This window comes from Pan paniscus, chromosome 20 (assembly GCF_029289425.2).
Source record: "Pan paniscus chromosome 20, NHGRI_mPanPan1-v2.0_pri, whole genome shotgun sequence".
NCBI classification, from domain to species: domain Eukaryota; kingdom Metazoa; phylum Chordata; class Mammalia; order Primates; family Hominidae; genus Pan; species Pan paniscus.
Window position 1 is genome coordinate 41696289 of NC_073269.2, and position 15422 is coordinate 41711710.

At 53.9% G+C, this 15422-nt stretch overlaps 1 protein-coding gene across 11 annotated transcripts; it reads left to right on the top strand.

The window, feature by feature from the left end:
* Positions 1-1517: 1517 nt before the first annotated feature.
* ZBTB32 (zinc finger and BTB domain containing 32) lies at positions 1518-15422 on the top strand. Of its 11 annotated transcripts, XM_055103009.2 has the most exons (8): positions 1518-2632; positions 10913-11029; positions 11344-11461; positions 12150-13510; positions 13760-13833; positions 13942-14010; positions 14136-14300; positions 14481-15422. In XM_055103009.2, exons 4-8 carry the CDS (start codon positions 12630-12632, stop codon positions 14753-14755), a joined length of 1464 nt encoding a protein of 487 aa, XP_054958984.1. In that variant the 5' UTR covers positions 1518-2632; positions 10913-11029; positions 11344-11461; positions 12150-12629; the 3' UTR covers positions 14756-15422. The 11 variants fall into 11 exon arrangements, with proteins under 11 accessions (XP_054958984.1, XP_054958987.1, XP_008967420.2 ...); XM_055103012.2 differs by lacking the exon at positions 13942-14010; XM_008969172.4 differs by lacking the exon at positions 11344-11461.

Here is a 15422-nt window from a genome sequence, read left to right on the forward strand (position 1 = left end):
TGGGGTTACAGGCATCCCCCACCACGCCCGGCTAATTTTTGTATTTTTAGTAGAGACGGGGTTTCACCATATTGGTCAGGCTGGTCTCGAACTCCTGACCTCAGGTGATCTGCCCGCCTTAGCCTCCCAAAGTGCTGGGATTACAGGCGTGAGCCACCACGCCCGGCCCCTTCCCCCATTTTAGCGGTTTCGCTCCCTATCGGGGCCAGGGACGCCTCAGGCTGTCTCGGTCAGGACCTACAGCTCCGGTTGTTGTCCCAGGCTCTTCCGCGAGGTGCTCTCCTGTCGCCTGACCACCCCCATTCCTCCCCACTCCAGCTCCTCAGCGAGCGGCTGCGAAGGACGCGCACAACACTCCGCGCAGCGGGAAGGTACCGAACTCGCATCGCAGCCTGAAACTGCTCAACTAAGCTCCCGCCCCGCTGCTCTCTGGTCAATCTAAAGCGAAGACGAGCCTTAGGGCCAATCAGAAGCGACAGCGGTGGAGTCATGCCCGCCTGCTTGAGGCGCCCTGGCGTCTTATTGGCTATGCTTGAGAACGAATCCCAGGCTAAGCCACTTAGAAAGGAGCGGAGCCAGCCAATCAGCGGTGCAACCGCCGCGGGGGCCGGGCCAGAAGCCCCGCAGACAAGCACCTCGGGAGACTGGCGAGGGGCGAGCTCGCAGCTTGTCAGCCCCGAAGCCCTGCCCAGGGGGAAACCCTGCTGGAGGGAGTCTAACCCCCGGGCCAGTTAATGTTGGGGCAGCGCAATCGGCCGTTCCCTCTGCGGTATGGTTGGGGGTGGGAGTGCTGACACGTCCGCGCGCAGTTACTCCTGGCTGAGCATACAGTCGAGGTGGCAGTGGGAATTGGAAGTGCAAGTGTCACGCTGCCAATCACGGGGCAAGGCACTGCCCCCCTCTTGTGTCTTTCCTGTCCCTGTACACTTCCAGGCTTCCAGGCGAGGCAGAGTGAGCTGTGCCAGCAATCGTGGTGGAGTGGGACAAGAGAGAAAAGGGAGCTGTCCACAGGCACCGAAACCTGGCTGGCTCTTTTTTTTTTGAGACGCCGTCTCGCTCTGTCTCCCAGGCTGGAGTGCAGTGGCGCGATATAGGCTCCCTGCAATCTCCGCCTCCCGGGGTTCAAGCGATTCCCCTGCCTCAGCCTGCCGAGTAGCTGGAATTACAGGCGCCCGCCACCACGCTCAGCTAATTTTTGTATTTTTAGTAGAGACGGGGTTTCACCATGTTGGTCATGCTGATCTCGAACTCCTGATCCCAGGTGATCCGCCCTCCTCGGCCTCCCAAAGTGCTGGGTTTTCAGGCGTGAGCCACCGTGCCCTGCCTGGCTGGCTCTTTTATTTTATTTTTATTTATTTATTAGAGATAGGGCCTCACTGTGTCGCCCAGGCTGCAGTGCAGTGGTGTGATCATAGCTCACTGCAGCCTCGACCTCCTGGGCTCAACCGATCCTACTACCACCTGGACCTCTCAAAGCCCTGGGATTACGGGCATGAGCCACCTTGCCTGGCCTTGGCTTGCTTTTACGGGCCTCCCAGCCAATCAGGTGTGGCGGCAGCCTACACACCCCCTACACACTTCACAGATGGTAAAGGGTTGAGAGAAAGGTGACAGGGTTTGCAAATGGGAGCTACTTAGGGTGGCAAAATAGAAGCAAGAAAGGCAGGTCAGGCACAGTGTCTCACGGCTGTAGTCCCAGAATTTTGGGAGGCCCAGGTGGAAGGATTGCTTGAGCCCAGGAGTTCGAGGCTGCAGTGAGCTATGATTGCACCATTGCCCCCCAGCACCGGCAACAGAGGGAGACCCTGTTCATAAAATAAAAATGAAATAATAATTTTTTAAAAAGCCGGGCGTGGTGGCTCATGCCTGTAATCCCAGCACTTTGGGAGGCCGAGGCGAGTGGATCACGAGGTCAGGAGATCGAGACCATCCTGGCTAACATGGTGAAACCCCATCTCTACTAAATGTACAAAAAATTAGCCGGGCGTGATGGCGGGCGCCTGTAGTCCCAGCTACTTGGGAGGCTAAGGCAGGAGAATGGTGTGAGCCCGGGAGACGGAGCTTGCAGTGAGCAGAGATCGCGCCACTGCACTCCAGCCTGGGCGACAGAGCGAGACTCTGTCTCAAAAAAAAAAAAAAAAAAAAAAAAAAAGGACAGTAGTACTCCTGAGCACTTGCTGAGGGAGCCTCCAGGGCTGTTCAGGTGAAGGAGAATCAGGGTCCAGTCTCTTCGTGGAGAGAGTGGGAAAAGGCAGACTCCACAGCAGATCAACGCTGGGGCCCGGCTGGAAATCAATGAAATCTCAGCCTAAGAGGCCTGAAGCCTATGGACCAATGAGACTCAAGGCTCTGCCCCTTCACAGCCAATCAGCTGCGGGTCCGAGGCAGACGCGCGGGAGTGGCGCTGTCCTAGGTGCCTCCCAGGCTGCCCAGCGTGCTCAGCTGGCCTGAGCGGGAGAATGCGGCCCGCGCTGCAGCCAATCAGCGTCCGCCTCAGGATCCAGGGGTGACCACGTGCGGGAGCGTTGCGTCCCTGGCCTCGCTCCATTCCCCACTTTTAACGGTCACTCGGCCTTAAGCCGTCCTGGGTGTATGTGAGGCTGAAAGGGAAGGAGGAACAGGGTCTGGGCCGGTGAGTGCCATAGTTTTTCTTACTTTACTTTCTTGGGCTTGGGCCCGGCCCAGGCAAATCTGGGGTATGGGGGCTTGACTGGACCTCGTTGATGATTGGGAAGTGCGGGTTGAGGGCTTTAGCCCTTGGGGCTTTCCTCTGCCTTTGAGAGGCTGGAAATGCAGCCTCCTGGCCACCTTTAGGCCTAGGTTTGGCAGAGGCTAAGCCAGCTTGCTCTCTGAGTTGGTCCACAGCCCCCGAGGCCAGCCTGAGTGGGAAGGGTGTTGTGGGGAAGTTGGAGGTCCTTAACTCTGCATGAGGTATAGCCTCCGGACAATGAGAGCTTATCAGGGGTCTCTGGACTGAGCCTGGATCCGGTGACTGAAAGGAGAGGCCTGTGGATCTCCAAAGATTATGCAGGGGCTGGGCGCAGTGGCTCACGCCTGTAATCCCAGCACTTTGGGAGGCTGAGGCAGGTGGATCATTTGAGGTCAGGAGTTTGAGACCAGCCTGGCCAACATGGAGAAACCCTGTCTCTATGGGGTTTCTAAAAAAAATTACCTGGGCGTGGTGGCACACATCCGTAATCCCAGCTACTCAGAAAGCTGAGGCAGGAGAATCGCTTGAACTCATTGAACTCAGGAGATGAAGGTTGCAGTGAGCTGAGATCACGCCATTGCACTCCAGCCTAGGCGACAGAATGAGACCCTGTCTCAAGAAAAAAAATGAAAAAAAAAGTTATGTAGGAAGTCACTGGCCAAGAGATGAAACTAGTGTGCACATGAAGGTTTCCTGGGGTCTTTGGAGCCAGCCTGGGCTGGCAGTGAATGTTCTGGACTCCAGGTTGAGATGTTCTTGGCAGATTTCCCAGTATGGAGTCCAGGTTGGATGATGTGGCCAAGAGGTTAGGCCAGTAATCCTCTGGAGATTCTAGGGAGAAGGGTTCTGAATCCCAGCCGAGCTGTTTGCGCTGGATGAAGTATTATTGCCTTGTGGTGGCTCTGTACAGAACTGGGATTGGGTGGCCAGGTGTGGTGGCTCACACCTGTAATCCCAGCACTTTGGGAGGCTGAGGTGGGTGGATCACCAGGTCAGGAGCTCGAGACCAGCCTGACCAACATGGTGAAACCCTGTCTCTACTAAAAATACAAAAATTAGCCAGGTGTGGTGGCAGGTGCCTGTAATCCCAGCTACTCAGGAGTCTGAGGCAGGAGAATCCCTTGAACCCACGAGGCGGAGGTTGCAGTGAGCAGAGATCGCACCACTGCACTCCAGCCTGGGCAACAGAGCAATGCTCTGTCTCAAAAAAAAAATTAATTAAAAAAAAAAAAAAGCAGGGCCAGGCGTGGGGGCTCACATCTATAATCCCAGCACTTTGAGAGGCCAAGGCGGGCGGATTACCTGAGATAAGAAGTTTGAGACCAGCATGACCAACATGGAGAAACCCCATCTCTACTAAAAATACAAAATTAGCTGGGCGTGGTGGCACATGCCTGTAATCCCAGCTACTAGGGAGGCTGAGGCAGGAGAATCGCTTGTACCTGGGAGGCGGAGGTTGCGGTGAGCCAAGATCGTGCCATTGCACTCCAGCCTGGGCAACAAGAGCGAAACTCCATCTCAAAAAAAAAAAAAACAAAAAAAAACTGGGATTGGGTCATGTCTGGAGCTTTTCATTCTCCCTGTCCCACTCTTTCCCATGCCTGTTCTGATCATTCCTAGAAGATGAAGATATCAGGCTGTAGGTGCGGGGCAGGTGCATGGGGAGGATGAACATCGTAGTGGAGCACAGGAAGAGGTGTGTGAGATATTCTCCTCTTTAGGAAATCACCCAGGTTTTGGCAGGGCGTGGTGGCTCACACCTGTAATCCTAGCACTTTGGGAGGCCGAGGCAGGTGGATCACCTGAGGTCAGGAGTTCAAGACCAGCCTGGCCAACGTGGTGAAACCCCATCTCTACTAAAAATGCAAAAAATTAGCCGGGCATGGTAGATGCCTGTAATCCCAGCTACTTAGGAGCCTGAGGTAGGAGAATCACTTGAACCCAGGAGGCAGAGGTTGCAGTGAGCCGAGATCGCGCCACTGCACTCCAGCCTGGGCAACAAGGGCAAAACTCTGTCTCAAAAATAAATAAGTAAATAACATAAAGGAAATCACCCAGGTTGTCTTTACTGATGATCTTTTTATACTCATGGGGCAGGGTGTTGATACCTAGTTTCATTCAGCTGTTCAGTGGTATTTATGCTTTCGGAGTGCCTTCAGTACACCCAGAGTTCTTTAACCAGGGGTGAGGGTGCAAGGAGTGGCTTATGAGTGGACTTCAAGGAAGTCTAACCCCGAAACCAGTTAATATTGGGGCAGCTCAATTGGCCATTCCCTCTATGGTGTGGTGGGGGCCCGGGGTGCTGGCACGTGAAGTGTGCAGTTAATCCCAGCTCGGCAGACAGCCACCAAGCATGATGGCACATGCCTGTAATCCCAGCTACTCAGGAGGCTGAGATGGGGGGATGACTTGAGCCCAGGATGTCAAGACTGCAGTGAGCCATGATTGTGCCACTGCACTCCAGGCTGGGTGACAGAGCAAGACTGTGTCTCTAAAAAAAAAAAAAAAAAGAACAATTAATGGTATGCGTGTATATTATGAGGAGGGGAGGGGAGGGTAAAGAATAAGCTAGACGATAGTTAACCTGTCCAGCCATGAGGCTCAGAGTAATCTGTCAATCTCTTGTCATGCATTCATATGCCAAGTGGTATAAGTGTCTACCATTTTCTTTTTTTTTTTTTTTTCGAGACGGAGTCTTGGCTCTGTTACCAGGCTGGAGTGCAGTGGTGTGATCTTGGCTCACTGCAACCTCCGCCTCCCGGGTTTAAGCAATTCTCCTGCCTCAGCCTCCCAAGTAGCTGGGATTACAGGCACGTGCCACCACGCCCAGCTAATTTTTGTATTTTTAGTAGAGACGGCATTTCACCATGTTGGCCAGGACGGTCTCTATCTCTTCACCTTGTGATCTGCCCACCTCGGCCTCCCAAAGTGCTGGGATTACAGGCATGAGCCACCGCACCCGGCCTGTGTCTACCATTTTCTAATGTCAACAATTGGTCCCAGGCTGGGTGGCTCACACTTGTAATCCCTGCACTCTGGGAGGCTGAGGCGGGTGGATCACTTGAGGTCAGAAGTTTGAGACCAGCCTGGCCAACATGGTAAAACCTCATCTCTACTAAAAATACAAAAATTAGCCGGGCGTCGTGGTGCGTGCCTGTAGTCCCAGCTACTCAGGAGGCTGAGGCAGGAGAATCTCTTGAACCTGGGAGGCAGAGGTTGCACTGAGCCAAGATCGTGCCACTGCACTCCAGTCTGGGTGACAGAAGGAGACTCTGTCTCAATAAAAAAGAAGAGTTAGTCCCATGGGTGACATTCTGAACCTGATGGTGACTCCCTAAGAGATTTAGAACCATTGGAATAAAGTAGGTTCCTATATTATTTATGGGGCCTGGGCAAGATGACAGAGACTCCCTCGTTTCTTCCCATGCCTGGTGTTGGCCCATACTTCAAGGTGTCTCACATTCTAGCCTGCACATCCAAGCTCAGTCTACAAATCCCTTACACAAAATCAGGGTCTAGTGTGTGTGTACATCAGTCAGAGTCCACTCTCATGAATACAGGCCTGGGGTTGAGTCCTGTGTAGGGGGCCTCAGAGTCATTTGGTCCAGGAAATCCAGGGTGCTGAGTTCTCAGAGCATGGTCCAGAAGTGAGGTGGGAGCTCACAGTTCCGGGTAGGCACTTTCTAGATGCCTTTTGACTCAGCCTATGCGAAGGGATACAGCCAGAGGAGGTCCAAATGGGACCCTTTGCCCAGGTTTAAGTCAACACTAGTATTCTGTACTGGTCTTGAAACAGCCCCTGTGAGGAAATTGAGGGTCTTGGAAGACTTAGCTCCATATGAGTGCTGAAGAGAAGGGCCATTCACTGTGAATGGATGCAGTGAAACCTGTTTTCCAACTTCTAGTCTAGTTCTTTTTCCAGTTAATCCACAAAGTGTGTGCTATGAAGGGGCTAGATTCAGCTCACCTGGGTATGACTATAGCTGGTTCTTGGATCATATAGAGCACAAATTTAAGGGAAAAAGGGAACTAATTCACTCCTTGTGGTGACTCTTTTCTGGAAGTCTTGGATGTACTTAACCAGAAAGACGGAACATCTTTTTTTTCTTTTTTCTTTTTTTTTTTTTTTTTTTGAGACAGAGTTTCGCTCTTGTTGCTCAGGCTAGAGTGCAATGGCGCGATCTCGGCTCACCGCAACCTCCACCTCCCGGGTTGAAGCGATTCTCCTGCCTCAGCCTCTCGAGTAGCTGGAATTACAGGCATGTGCCGCCACGCCCAGCTAATTTTTTTTATTTTTTGTAGAGACAGGGTTTCTCCGTGTTGGTCAGGCTGGTCTTGAACTCCCGACCTCAGGTGATCTGCCTGCCTCCACCTCCCAGAGTGCTGGGATTACAGGTGTGAGCCACTGCGCCTGGCGAAAGAGTAAACATACTTAAAGTTCATGTAAGATTTGGATAATCACTCTTAATCTATATAAAATGCTGTGGGGAATTTAACCACCTTCATTTGTGGAAAGAGATGGGTTCACGGGAAGAGTGGCGAGTTCACAGAATTTTTCTAAATTGAATCTTGTTCAACTTGGCTTGGGAAGAGGGCTTGATATTTAAAATAAGTGAAATAGAGGGAGAACTTTTTCACAAAACAAATGATCATCCCTCCCATTGGTCTATTCTGATGGTTTGATTTTAATTATAATATTTAAGGAGAATTGGTATTTGTGTTGCTGTGTTGACATTGTTACATCAAGCTGGGTTGTGCCTCAAGAAGTTCATGATACAAGGATTTCTGGAAAGCTCTGACTTTGCAGCCAGGGTGTGCCCCGAGCCCCTTGCACATTTTTCCCTTAGTGTCCCATTGGTCAAGTCTATCAGTAAGAATAAGAACTATCAGATTTCAGGCCAGGCGTGGTGCCTCACGCCTGTATCACAGCATTTTGGGATGCCAAGGCGGGCAGATCATGAGGTCAGGAGTTCGAGACCAGCCTGGCCAACATGGTGAAACCCTGTCTCTACTAAAAATACAAAAAATTAGCCAGGTTTGGTGATGCACACCTGTGATCCCAGCTACTCGGGAGGCTGAGGCAGGAGAATCACTTGAACCCAGGAGGCGGAGGTTACAGTGAGCCGAGATTGCGCCACTGCACTCCAACCTGGGCAATAGAGCAAGACTCTGTCTCAAAAAAAAAAAAATCAGATTTCAAATTTTATTTAGTAATACGAGTATTAGGCCGGGCATGTAGGCTCACGCCTGTAATCCCAGCACTTTGTGAAGCCGAGGTGGGTGGATCACCTGACATCAAGAATTTGAGACCAGCCTGGCCAACATGGTGAAACACCATCTCTAATAAAAATACAAAAAATTAGTCAGGCATGGTAGCAGTTGCCTGTAATCCCAGCTACTTGGGAGGCTGAGGCAGGAGAATTGCTTGAACCGGGAGGCGGAGGTTGCAGTGAGCCGAGATAGCGCCATTGTACTCCAGCCTGGGCAACAAGAGTGAAACTCTGTCTCAAAAAAAAAAAAAGAAAGTAATATAAGTATTAAAAAGGACTGAGAGGCTGATATCATATTGCCTTTTATCACATACTCCCCTTCCAATCATGCCCTACCTAATCTCTCTACCTGCTCTACCCTCTGGCAGGACACAGGCTTGTGTCTGCATAACCTGTTGTTTCCTTGCTCTTTCCAGAGAGACAACTGCAGATGATTCCTACCGAGTCAGCCCAGGAAGAGGAAGGGGGGGCAAGGTTTTTGAGTCTAGGGAGGGGGAGTACTTTTAAGAACAGCAACAGACCAGGCATGGTGGCTCACACCTGTAATCCCAGCAGTGGATCACCTGAGGTTAGGAGTTCGAGACCAGCCTGGCTAACATGGTGAAACCCCATCTCTACTAAAAATACAAAAAAATTAGCCGGGTGTGATGGTGCATGCCCGTAACCCCAGATACTTGGAAGGCTGAGGCACAAGAGTCGCTTGAACCCAGAGGCAGAGGTTGCAGTGAGCCGAGATGGCGCCACTGCACTCCAGCTTGGGTGACAGAACAAGACTCTGTCTCAAAATAAAAACAAAACAGCACCAGCAGTGTCCCTACTCTTCCAAGTCAAAGTGCTGTCTGCTTCTGCCATCTGTGCTCAGTGCAGGATGGCTTGGGTTGCACTGTCAAGAATGTAGGAAGAGGCTAGAGAAGTGCTCAGGGTGTCATCAGCATAAGGGTTGCAGTGCAAAGGGCCCTGGAGATAATTCTAGGAGGCGGTCTCTAAGGGGATATCCTTAGGTGGGGTTCCCCATTCTTGGGGGCTTTTGTTCACTGAAAGGGGAGTTCCCTTGCCCCTCCTCCCTTTTAGGTTCCCCGAAAGCCCACTGATGCTCCCTGTCAACTATATTTGGCTTACACAGAATGCTGCCCTTTGAGCAGTCTCCAACTCTCTCGATCATCAATGAGCAAACCAGCGGGGGAGCTGAGTCACAAGCACATGATGTGGGGCTGGAAAGCGAGGGGGCCACACTCAGAGGGGTGACCATGTAATCGTCTGGACCCCTGTACCTTTCCTCATCCCTGGGGCTAGTCCCTCAGGGCTTTCCGCACTCCTTCCTTGTCTTGAGGGACTCTGTATTTCTGTGTTGGAGGAAGGGTGTTTCCCTCTGCGTACATACATATCAGAGAGACTGATGCTTTGTGTCTTTTATATGGGTGTGGTGGTGTGAGGAATTAGAAAGCTCAGAGATGGAAAATAGTTAACGTTCAGAGTAGCAGATGAACACAGCTCTCACATTTGCATTTTCCCTTTCGTTCTGACTCATCTTCCCCTCTCCCCACCCTGTTGCCCCTCCACCAGCCTCACCCATTGACACACCCTGTCTGATCTAGGAAGGGTTAACATGTGCCTGCACCCATGTGGAGGGAAGGCGTGGTAGGCCTGGAAAGAGAGAGTGGGAGGCTGGTCTGAACATTTGAGGGTCCTGGAGCCAAAGGGAGAAACGGGAGCTTAGGGACAGTATTTGCATCTAGGAGGGGACCAGGACTCTTAGATCCTTCCCCCTTAAGAGAAGCCTATGGGAGGCCAGGCGCAATCCCAGCACTTTGGGAGGCCGAGGTGGGTGGATCACTTGACATCAGGAATTCGAGACCAGCCTGGCCAACATGGCGAAACCCTGTCACTACTAAAAATACAAAAATTAGCCGGGCGTGGTGGCGGGCGCCTGTAATCCCAGCTACTCGGGAGGCTGAGGCAGGAGAATTGCTTGAACCTGGGAGGCAGAGATCGCAGTGAGCTGAGATTGCGCCACTGCACTCCAGTCTGGGAGACAGAGCGAGACTGCGTCTCAAAAAAAAAAAAAAAAGAGAAGCCTATGGGGAAGCCGACTGTGCCTTGTCACCAGAGCAGCTTACCAGTACCTGACTTGTTTATCTTCCAGTCATTTACTGTGTATCTAATATACGCCAGGCACATATCATAAATGCTTTATCAGCTGGGCGCAGTGGCTCACGCCTATAATCCCAGCACTTCGGGAGGCCAAGGCAGGCGGATCATTTGAGCCCAAGAGTTCAAGACCAGCCTGGGTAACATAGTGAGACCCCCGTCTCTACCAAAAATTAAAAATTAGCTAGGCATGGTGGCTCGAACCTGTAGTCCCAGCTACTCAACAGGCTGAGGTGGGAGGATCATGTGAGCCCAGGAAGCTAAGGCTGCAGTGAGCCGTGATCGTACCACTGGGCAACAGAGCAAGACCCCATCTCAAAATAAACATGTCATCAAAATTTGTTGGATAAATGAAAATTTTGCTATAGGATCAGGGATAAGAGAATAATAAGAAACAGAAAAAGAAAGTTGAGCCTCTAAGACCCCATCCCTTCCCCAGATTAAAGAGTTCTGAAGTGTGAAAAGAGGGGAAACCTCCGGGGACCTTGACCCCTTGGGCAGGAAGTGAAAGAAACCCAAGTCCTGATTTCAGAGAAATGTCATTTGTCATCAGCCCAAGAAAAGGAGATTTTTCTCTTCGAAGACCACCACACGTCCTTCCTGGGGTTGCCCCTTTCAGAGCTTGATGGGAGGATCTGAGTCACTCACACACCCACCCCCAGGTCATTCCCAGGCAGCAAATGAGGCTTCCCAGTACCAAGTCAGGGAGAGGGAGGAGGCCGGCTTCTGGCTCCTCCACCCTATTCTTGGGATCCAAATGTTTCAATCCTTTTTACTTCTGCAGCTGTGTGCTCTGCCGTCATCTCTAAGAAACAACCATACCACTGAATGCTACTGTGTACTTACAAACCACACTCATATTCGTCACGTCATTTCATCTTCACCCCCACCTCCAAATGAGGTAAGCAGATATTATCCCTATTTCATGAATGAGGTTACTGAGGCCCAGAGAAGTGACTTGCCCAAGATGACTCAAATAGTAAATGGCAGAGATGAAACTCAAAGGCAGGGCTGATTATTCCAAGGTCCTTGCTGCCACAGATACACTTCTTTGACTCTAGGAGTTCACAAACGAAGTGAGGAGACAGGAGGCTAGGGGCAGAATGTGTGCATTCTGGAGGTAGAGGGGGTGGTCTCTCCTGCAGGCAGAAGGCAGAGGCAGGGTTAGAAAACCACACCCCTTCGGGGGGACTGTGGCAGACTGATACTTGGCAGATGATACAGACATCCAATGGAGGCCTGTGAGGTCAGGGGCGGGGCTTGCTCCAGGGGGGGCCCCAGGAGCCCCAACAGTAGTTCAGAGCATGCGGTGTCCTGGAAGAAGCTACAAGCGGTGAGTGATAGCCTCTCCCCAGCTGAGGCCTTCTTCCCATCACAACTCTGTCTGTCTCCTCCCTGCCAACCTAGAGCCCTCTCCCTGAGGTGTCCAAGTGCAGCCCTCCCTGCCCCAAGGGCCCTTGCTCACAGGGAACCTGCACCTAGGACTCTGCCTGCTGGGTGCTAAGACACTGAGGTTCTGGTTCTCTTCGTATCTGGGTTCCCAGCTCTCTTCTTAAAAGCCAGTGTGGTGGTTTTGATGTGTGAGAAACTCCTGCCTGGTTGGGTGCTGTCTATTCTTCACTTTTTGTCTTATGAAAAACAAATTAAACCATCTCCTTACCCGAATCTTGAGAGGAAACAGCCTCCCTGTCTCCAGTCCCCATGTCCTTTCCTCCCATCTCCTCAGGGGTCCATTCTCCAAAAGGTCTCTCCATCATTGGGTCAGGAGCCTCCTCTCCTGTGGCTTCTGCACCTGCTCTCCTCATTCTCTGGATGGGAATGTCTGGTTCCTTCCCTGAGGATGTGTTCTAGAAGCTTCAGCTTCACAGTGATGACTGCCGGATGCCTTAGCGCCTGCGCTCCTGCAGCCAGGATCCCTATCATGCTGCCCTCTCTGCCTTTCAGGAGCGATGGGCTTTTGGGGGAGGACCCACTAGCTTTCTAAGCTCTCCCGTGAAACTGTGTCATGCTCCATCCCTTAGTGCCGGCGTTGACTGGGTTTTGTGGTGATCCTTGTCTGGAATGAAGAAAGCCTGGCTTGCACAGAGGTGTTTCCCTGCAGAGGGGCTTGGAGAAGCAGAAGTGGCAGTATCTGCTACCTTTTACGTCAGAGACTGCCAACTGGCAGACTTTCCGCACGCCTGTCTTAAACCCACTACTAGATATTTCTGTTAACTGACTGGCCCTTGCTCTTTAAGTCCTGAATTTGGTCTGATTTCCATTCTCTGGCCACCATGCCTACCTGCTATGATTCTGGATAAGCTCCAATCCTCTCTTGGGTTATTTTATTTGCTCACTCAGGACAGAGGGCTCTGATCTAGGACCAGCAACTCACACCCTCTCCCCTCACATCCACAGGCTTGAAATGAGATGAGATGTTCCTCCCTCCCCTTTCAACCATGGACCTCACACTGTGGACTTCCTCTTAGAGCCTCTGAGTTAGGTACCCAAGCCAAGGCACAATGTCCCTGCCCCCCATAAGACTGCCCAGCCCCTATGGCTCTGATCGGCTGGTACAGCTAGCAGCCAGGCTCCGGCCAGCACTCTGTGATACTCTGATCACCGTAGGGAGCCAGGAGTTCCCCGCCCACAGCCTGGTGCTAGCAGGTGTCAGCCAGCAGCTGGGCCGCAGGGGCCAGTGGGCTCTGGGAGAAGGCATCAGCCCTTCTACCTTTGCCCAGCTCCTGAACTTTGTGTATGGGGAGAGTGTAGAGCTGCAGCCTGGGGAGCTAAGGCCCCTTCAGGAGGCGGCCAGGGCCTTGGGAGTGCAGTCCCTGGAAGAGGCATGCTGGAGGGCTCGAGGGGACAGGGCTAAAAAGCCAGATCCAGGCCTGAAGAAACATCAGGAGGAGCCAGAGAAACCCTCAAGGAATCCTGAGAGAGAACTGGGGGACCCTGGAGAGAAGCAGAAACCAGAGCAGGTTTCTAGAACTGGTGGGAGAGAACAGGAGATGTTGCACAAGCACTCGCCACCAAGAGGCAGCCCCGAGATGGCAGGAGCAACGCAGGAGGCTCAGCAGGAACAGACCAGGTCAAAGGAGAAACACCTCCAAGCCCCTGTTGGCCAAAGGGGAGCAGATGGGAAGCATGGAGTGCTCATGTGGTTGAGGGAAAATCCAGGGGGCTCTGAGGAAAGTCTGCGCAAGCTCCCTGGCCCCCTTCCCCCAGCAGGCTCCCTGCAAACCAGCGTCACCCCTAGGCCCTCGTGGGCTGAGGCCCCTTGGTTGGTGGGGGGCCAGCCTGCCCTGTGGAGCATCCTGCTGATGCCGCCCAGATATGGCATTCCCTTCTACCATAGCACCCCCACCACTGGAGCCTGGCAGGAGGTCTGGCGGGAACACAGGTGAGTGGCGGGGTCTAGTGCTCTGCCTCCAGGCTGGGAGGGCATGGCCCAGGAGGGGCAGCCCTGCTGGGTGGAAGGGCACCGCATCTCTACTGCACAGTTCCTGAGCTGGGGAAGAGACAAGAAGCTGCTGCCACAGGGCACGCCAAAGCCCAGCCCCCGGGGGAGGACTTGGGATACCCCCTCTTCACGAAGGGGCCAGGCTCCCAGGTTTAGCCAAGGCTGTAACTCTTCCCCACCCCATCCCAGGATCCCACTGTCCCTAAATGCCCCCAAAGGGCTCTGGAGCCAGAACCAGTTGGCCTCCTCCAGCCCCACCCCAGGTAAGCCCCTCACTGTCCTGCATACACCTGTAACATGGTGTCTTCTCTGGGGTGGGGCTCGAGGAGTCCAGCCTGAGCAGGGCCCCTACCTCCCACTGTTCCTTCCAGGTTCCCTCCCCCAGGGCCCCGCACAGCTCAGCCCTGGGGAGATGGAAGAGTCTGATCAGGGGCACACAGGTGAGTCGGGCGGGGGCACTCGTGCCTCAGCCCCACTGTAGCCCTTGATTTCCTCCCTGAATGGTACAGTGAGTTGGCGCTGGGATTCCTGGCCCTGCCCTCCTTTGCCTTCTCTGTCCCCACAGGCGCACTGGCAACCTGTGCGGGTCATGAGGACAAGGCAGGCTGCCCACCTCGCCCGCACCCTCCCCCGGCCCCTCCTGCTCGGTCTCGGCCCTATGCGTGCTCTGTCTGTGGAAAGAGGTTTTCACTCAAGCATCAGATGGAGACGCACTACCGAGTCCACACAGGTATGGGCGCCCTGCCCTGTGTGAACTGTCGGCTTTCTTCCCAACTCCGCTCCTGAGTCTCCACCTGCGTGCCCGGTTCCCGCGCAATCCTCTAGCCCCGTGGCCCGATCCACCCCTAACTTGGCCAGCTTTCGCCCCCTTCTTCCTTCCTTCACCGGCCTCCCCTTCCGACTGCTCTAGGAGAGAAGCCCTTCTCCTGTAGCCTTTGTCCTCAGCGCTCCCGGGACTTCTCGGCCATGACCAAGCACCTGCGGACACACGGGGCCGCTCCGTACCGCTGCTCCCTGTGCGGGGCCGGCTGTCCCAGCCTGGCCTCCATGCAGGCGCACATGCGCGGTCACTCGCCCAGCCAACTCCCGCCCGGATGGACCATCCGCTCCACCTTCCTCTACTCCTCCTCGAGGCCGTCTCGGCCCTCGACCTCTCCCTGTTGTCCTTCTTCCTCCACCACCTGACGGGGTGTCGGTAGCGTCTTAGCCAAGAGTCCAATTAAAGAACGAAAAGCGGGCCGGCTCGGCTTCTGACCTGGCACCGCTGCTACGGCGGCCTAGCAAATTCCGCCCCAGAAGCGCCCCAGGAAGGGCGCCGAGTGCCCTCTCCTGGACGATCGCGGGTCGCAGAAGCCCAGGCCAGCGAGCCCTACAGAGTGAGGACACTGAAGTGTGCAGGAGCGAAGGTTAACAGTAGGGGAGATTGTCGATCTCATCACCATAATAAAGAGTTTCCTGTGCCCTCCCTTCAGGACTAGAAAGCCGAGTTTAGTCTGTGCACACCCCCGCCCACGCCCCTTGTCCTGTAGCGGCCCCTGGTGGCCCTGCGTCCGCCGTCCAGCGGGATGGACACTTCTTCCACCCCCGAGGCGCCCCGTCCTCCCCAGGAGGCAGCCGGCCCCGAGGACTCGGTGTCCGGGCACACCTTGCGGCATGCCGGTCCTGGACTGGTGGGGGCTGTGCGACCGCAAGTCACTCGCCCCTTCCACTGCAATCCACGGCGCGCGGAGTCTGATCTGGGAACGCTCGGCCCGGGAGAGAGAGGAACGCGTGTTCCGACCCTGCTTTCGGCCACCCGCCTCCTCTCCGGGAGCACACGGACCCCGAGACCGCGGCCTCTCCGGCGTCTTCC

What these genes read in the sequence shown, in the direction of transcription:
- ZBTB32 (XM_034945519.3), top strand. Translation starts at nt 12,630, where the DNA reads ATGTCCCTGCCCCCCATAAGACTGCCCAGCCCCTATGGCTCTGATCGG. An exon ending in GTCTGATCAGGGGCACACAG is followed by an intron (nt 14,011 to 14,135) that starts GTGAGTCGGGCG and finishes CTGTCCCCACAG; the next exon opens with GCGCACTGGCAACCTGTGCG. An exon ending in GCACTACCGAGTCCACACAG is followed by an intron (nt 14,301 to 14,480) that starts GTATGGGCGCCC and finishes CGACTGCTCTAG; the next exon opens with GAGAGAAGCCCTTCTCCTGT.